The sequence below is a fragment of the Musca autumnalis genome, unplaced genomic scaffold (assembly GCF_047663935.1).
Source record: "Musca autumnalis isolate F117 unplaced genomic scaffold, ASM4766393v1 scaffold_5, whole genome shotgun sequence".
NCBI classification, from domain to species: domain Eukaryota; kingdom Metazoa; phylum Arthropoda; class Insecta; order Diptera; family Muscidae; genus Musca; species Musca autumnalis.
The window spans coordinates 122,163,605-122,170,468 of record NW_027412088.1 but is presented as its reverse complement, the minus strand read 5'-3'; the positions used below and the strand labels follow the sequence as shown (position 1 = coordinate 122,170,468).

The following is a 6,864-nucleotide window of genomic DNA, read 5'->3' as shown; positions in this document are numbered from 1 at the left end:
TCGAAAATATATTATTTTTCTTTTTATCCCATATAAAATATATATTTTTGTGGTCCCTGGTTCTTTTCTTTTTACAGACTTCGTGTACGGACCAATGTTTTTGTGCAATAACCTAGAAAAGAAATATTGTCATGTTTTACATTTATTTATTTTTTTAATTTTAATTATTTTAAATTTTAATAACTTTCCCTTTATTTTTTTAAATTCTAATAATTTTCCCTTTGAACACAAACGTTGAATGATCCTTCCTCTTATTAAAATAACACATTTGTTACCCACCAACATTTTACAAAAATGAATAAACAATCATTATTTTAATTCTGATCTTTATTGTATATTGTTAAAAGATAAATACAGCCTACAATTTAATTTATTTGAAATTCAACGCCGTTTTATAAATCACTAAAATCTTTAATATGCTAAAGATTTTTCGTCCATAGTTGTTTTATAATATTTATGGCATAAGTAGATTAATATTTTTCATTTCAAGTCATTTACTCGTAGGAAACTTTGCATTATGTAACCTTACATAAGCGGCGGACATCAATGTCTTTAAACATCAATGTATTATTTGATCGAAAATCCAAGCATACTTTTTCATTTACTTTATCCTATTTTTCGGATATATGTATGTTTTCCAATATCAGTAATGATTTCCACAATATGCCCATAAGTTTTCCTCATTTAATAGCCATCTGTTATCTTGAGCACATACAGGATGCGCCGTTTCCTTACAATCGCGTTGCAAACAACACACTATTGCACCAGGTTTCCCACAATGAATACACATATGCTGTATACTGTTCGAAATTGCACTATCTAAGCCAACAAGTTTTGTACCGACCAAAAAAACATTGGGGGCCCAGACGGCACAGTCTTCATGTATCCATATTTCAATGTTTTGGAATAATCGACTTAATCCGTTTTGGATTGGACCTTTTGGTTCACCCTGCAAAACATCGCATCCTTGAGAAAGTTGGATCACAAGGCCTTCACATATCATGCCATGTGTTGATATCTGTTGAATAAAATTTAGATTATAAAAGAGAAATTATATTAATTAAATAATAATTCAATGGTAAAACGAGCAAATTTGTTCAAGAGTACGGGAATAAAAATGCCAACATTTGAAAATGACATCAAATTATAAATCATACAACACAATACAATTTTTTATTTTATTTAATATCTCTTATAGATGATCAAAGTAAACATTCTATGTGTAATAAATTTGCATATTTTCCCCAATCAGAGCAGGTTGAAGATTATTAGGGTTCTTAACACACATAGCGCCGATTTGTTTGCGAGAAAACTTACAATTTTATATGAGACTTTTCGAGCCATTGCTTGCGATTTAGGCAAAATGCGTGAAAATGCATAGGTCAAATGAAGTTTTAAAAGAGTGGAATGGCAGATAGCAGTCAATAGTTAACAAGAAATCCCACAAAACTATCATAAAATACCAGATTTTTACGTCAATTTTTGCAACCAGTGGCTCTAAGTTGGTTTTATAGCGATAAACAAACCCCGATATAAAAAACTTGAGCATTCTATCAACATTTTATCGGACACCATGCATTTCATTTATGGTTTGAGTTTTGTTTTGTTAAGGCCTTATTTTGTGTGTTCTCTTCAAAAATAAGCGTAGACTTCGTGTGCGGAGTAACGCTTTTATGCACTAACAGGGTGATTAAAAAACAATATCGATATAAATTTTACAAAAATGACTTAAAAAACTAGTTTTTCATTTATATATTCTTATTTAAAAACATTATTTTGTCCATGCTAGAAATCAAAAGTATAGTATGTCTTTCGTGGAGTAAATTTCCAGATGTAGAAAAAAGTTGTTCACACCTTGCTGAACTGACGGGCATACCCAAATCTTCCCAAAACTGTTTCCAAAAGGATAAAACGTCAGTATGGCTAGATACAGCACTTGCTAAATGTGTATACATTTCGGTATCAATTAGACATTTTTAAAATTTTCGGCACTTTGTTACAGATTTTGGATCAAAAACTCTGAAAATTCCTGTAAATATATTTGTCTGGTTACCCCAAAATTTATTACAATTTCCTACTTTAATAAAATACCAATTTCTTGCGTGTTTTGTGTTTATTCCATGACGGACAAATCGCTTTGTTTTGACATATCACCTGATTGGTTACTTGGAGGTATTTATTGGGATGGTGTCTGCTTACTTCCTACAGTATTCCTGCAAAAGAGAACAAAAACTCCCTACTCTCTGAAAAACTTCTTGGTGTACAATTCTTGCTGGAAAAGTAAACAGACAGAGCTAATATAGTATTGTAATTTCCTGCTCATCATTAGAACACTCTATTTTCTCATATGAAGCAACATTGCTTTTACATTAGCTACTACTTCATCTCTTTTCCCTTCTAATAAAAAAGCATCTCCTTGAACGGTGGTTCTAAAAACTTCCCAATAAGAATGTGTCATTGTTATTAGCACAAAGCATATAAGCAATGATTGTTAGTTTTAGCTTTCCAATATTTCTTGAATTGAGAGTCAATTGAGCAAACTTTCAATAGTTCTTTAGACCAGGGCTGCTATTCTTTATAAAGACAATATACTGAGCGATCCCACTGAGTTGTCTTTGCATTTGTTTTTCTCCCTCACGTACACTGTGCGTGAACAAAAACAAACAAAAAAAAAAAACATCATTTGGTTGTTGCTTTTTTAACTCATACATTCACGCATGCATTTGATTTGTTTGTTTGTTTGTATTTCTCTGAGCGGCGCTGGTTTAGAACAAAGGGAAAAAATGTACATAGTTATATACCAAGCAAAATGTTCGATGCCAAAGATGCCATTCAATCATGGGTGCAAGTGATCTGGCATGTCATCTTTTTAGCATCTTCATCGATGAATTTTATATGAGCGTGGACCCCAAAAGATGCTATTCATTTTTGGATCCAAAGAATGTCATTTATACCAATGCTTTGATATGTAATTTTCACCAATGCTTTGGCATGTCATTTCCACCAATTCTTTGGCATGTCATTTTCACCAACTCTTTGCAATGATATGATCATTACGACGAGAGTTTTAACAACGTTGGTTATGATTTAGAGTCTCTGACAATATCAAGCCTACAAAACAAAATTCATTTCTATTGGATCGATGGAATGGGTTCAAATGCTGATGAAAAGATCGGATTTTTCACGACTTCCTTTGCATGGGTACAAATGCTTATGAAAAGATCGGATCTTTCACGACTGTTCAAAGAGAACATACATATTTACGTTAGTTTAAGTACTCTGCTTTACTTTTTATGTAATGTAGTTCTAGAGTGTCAGCGAAAAACTGACCTAGTATATTTTCATTGTTTACATTATGCAGGTTAATAACCCAAATAAAGAAACAACTCGATTGGTTTCACATTGCATGGGTTATTGACTGAAGTAAATTTATTTCCTATTTATTAATGCTTAGTTTACACTTTTACCATAATAATTAAGTTACTCAAAATGTATAAATACTAATTAGCAATAAAGAATCTAGGTAGTTTACAAGAAATTGTAAAGCTATCTAGGTTTACACAATTCAAGTGTTGTGTATATCCGCCTTTTATTTACATTTTTTAATTTTTTTGGTGACCCCGACGTGATCTCACTTATAAATTTCTTACTTCCCCCCACCAGTGGTAAGGAAGTTGAAACACTTATTTGTGAGAGTAAGGAATTTAGTCCTTACAGGTTTAGAACAAAGGGAAAAAATGTACATAGTTATATACCAAGCAAAATGTTCGATGCCAAAGATGCCATTCAATCATGGGTGCAAGTGATCTGGCATGTCATCTTTTTAGCATCTTCATCGATGAATTTTATATGAGCGTGGACCCCAAAAGATGCTATTCATTTTTGGATCCAAAGAATGTCATTTATACCAATGCTTTGATATGTAATTTTCACCAATGCTTTGGCATGTCATTTCCACCAATTCTTTGGCATGTCATTTTCACCAACTCTTTGCAATGATATGATCATTACGACGAGAGTTTTAACAACGTTGGTTATGATTTAGAGTCTCTGACAATATCAAGCCTACAAAACAAAATTCATTTCTATTGGATCGATGGAATGGGTTCAAATGCTGATGAAAAGATCGGATTTTTCACGACTTCCTTTGCATGGGTACAAATGCTTATGAAAAGATCGGATCTTTCACGACTGTTCAAAGAGAACATACATATTTACGTTAGTTTAAGTACTCTGCTTTACTTTTTATGTAATGTAGTTCTAGAGTGTCAGCGAAAAACTGACCTAGTATATTTTCATTGTTTACATTATGCAGGTTAATAACCCAAATAAAGAAACAACTCGATTGGTTTCACATTGCATGGGTTATTGACTGAAGTAAATTTATTTCCTATTTATTAATGCTTAGTTTACACTTTTACCATAATAATTAAGTTACTCAAAATGTATAAATACTAATTAGCAATAAAGAATCTAGGTAGTTTACAAGAAATTGTAAAGCTATCTAGGTTTACACAATTCAAGTGTTGTGTATATCCGCCTTTTATTTAAATTTTTTAATTTTTTTGGTGACCCCGACGTGATCTCACTTATAAATTTCTTACTTCCCCCCACCAGTGGTAAGGAAGTTGAAACACTTATTTGTGAGAGTAAGGAATTTAGTCCTTACAGCAAGCAGAAGCGTACCTTATATCAGAATTTCGCACAAATTCAAAAGAAGCCCTCCAACAAAGACATCGAAGTCAAGTAACCAGAGTCGTCTGGTATTCAAGCAAACAGAGAGAATTTAACCAAGTGAGCCGAATCATCGGAATTCTAGTAACTACGAGGAGCTAGAAACCGTCACGATGGATCTGCCAGCAATGATCTCGGAGCAGCAAGCAGCAATCGCCGAATTGAGGAAGGCGATTTCGAATGTAAAGAAGGCTCCAATAGAGAGAAGAACTGTGGAGTTCTACACGAAGAAATTGGGGGAGTTGGAAGCACTCTGGGTGGAGATAGACCGGAATGAGAACAAGATACGAGCGGATCCGGCAGCAGAGTCACAACTCCGTGTCTCAAATGACGTGCACAAGGTCATTGGAGAAGAATATAGAGCTGCAGTTGACGCCATACAGGAGGAGATACACAACAGTAAAGAAGCAGGACCTCAAAAACCACTCCCTGCAGTAAGGGAAATGGAGAAGCAGAAACAACCCAGCGGATCTAGTATGACCAGCAACATGGCTGCATTAGTAAGACTTCAGAGGGCTCTAATGCAGTCAATCCAAACGTTAATAAGGGGCAGCTCAGGTCAAGCTGCGCCCTGTCAAACGATGGCTTCGATCGGGCGATTGTGGGCAAATGTGGAAGACATCCACTTCAAGATGTACGAGAGTTTTGACGACCCAACAGTGGTTGGGTACGATGCATCAGCATACGTTCTCTTGGAAGAAGAGACATTAAAATTTAAGGAGAAGATATCGACGCTATCACAGGTCGATCATCCATCATCTCAGCAGAGATCAGGCGACAACTTGGCAAATCAAGTTAACCTGCCAAAGATTACAATCCCTCAGTTCAATGGGGATTACTCGAAGTGGCAGAAATTTTCGGACATCTTTGGGAAAATGATCAACGAACATGCATTGCCGCTGGTACAAAAGATGTGGTACCTCAAGGCGAATGTGACTGGAGAAGCCGAGAAGCTCATAAGGCACCTCGAGTTGACGGAGGCGAATTACCACATAGCCTGGGCGACTCTACAGGAACGATACAATAACAAGAGAGCTCAAGTTTCAACTATACTTGAGAGAATTTTAAGCTTGCCTAACATGTCAGGCGATTGCAGATCAGTGAAAGACTTTCATGACAGTCTTCATGAGTCACTTTTAGCGCTGGAGGGCCTTGGAATAAAGTCAAAAGAATGGGATCCACTCTTAATCCACATCCTGACAAAGAGGATGGACAAGACGACTCATGTGTTGTATGAGCAGTCGATTGTCAATTCCAAGGAGCTTCAAACAATGGATCATTTCATGAAATGCCTGAAGGGTCGCTTCGAATCATTAGAAGCAGTCAACGGGGTTCAAAAGAGTAAGCCAACAGCTACGTCTGCTTCAACAACAACCCGAAAATGTTACATGTGCAAAGGTGACCACCCACTTTACTATTGCAAACAGTTCTTGGCAAAGACCGCGCCCGAAAGACAGAAATGGGTTGCTAGGAACAAGATGTGCTTGAATTGCTTTAAGGAGGACCATCAGGCAAAGACGTGTACAAGTGGGACATGCAGGAAGTGTCAACAGAAGCACAATACACTTTACATTTCTCCACGAAGACACAAGCAGAAGAGAAGGCAGCAGTAACGTCAACTCAGCAATCACCAACAGTAGCATCGGCAAATAGAGCTCAGTCATACGTACTCCTAGCAACCGCACGAGTCGCCATTAAAGCCAATAATGGAAGGAGCTATGAATTTAAGGCGATGTTGGATTCCGGCTCACAGATTAATTTGGTGTCAGAACGGCTAGTACGGAGATTGGGTATTGAACCAATTCAAGCGACTCTCGCTATCGAAGGAGTTGGCGGAAGGTCAAGAACAGCAAACCACAGAGTCAATGTGGAGATTCAGTCACTAACAAGCAAATTCCGAGCGCGCCTAGAAGCTTTTGTATTACCAAACATAGTTCCACCGCAACCAAGTACTGACATCGACGTCACGTCATGGCCTATCCCAGAGAACATACAGCTAGCTGATCCACACTTTTTCCAAACGGGCAGAATCGACGTACTGCTTGGAGCAGAGTTCTATTTCAATTTGATTTTATCACAAGAAATTCGGATGTCCAAGGAACTTCCTATATTGAAGAACTCGAAGCTAGG

The 6,864-nt window shown here is 36.4% G+C and overlaps 1 protein-coding gene across 2 annotated transcripts in view; it reads right to left on the bottom strand.

Annotated features, from left to right (window-relative positions):
* Positions 1-309: 309 nt before the first annotated feature.
* LOC141386956 (uncharacterized) overlaps positions 310-6,864 on the bottom strand; it is a 276,857-nt gene continuing 270,302 nt past the window's right edge. For both annotated transcript variants that reach the window (XM_073955870.1, XM_073955871.1), the window contains one exon: positions 310-1,018. In XM_073955870.1, the coding sequence (XP_073811971.1) occupies positions 644-1,018 (375 nt within the window). In that variant the 3' untranslated portion in view covers positions 310-643. The remainder of the gene's footprint in view (positions 1,019-6,864) is intronic.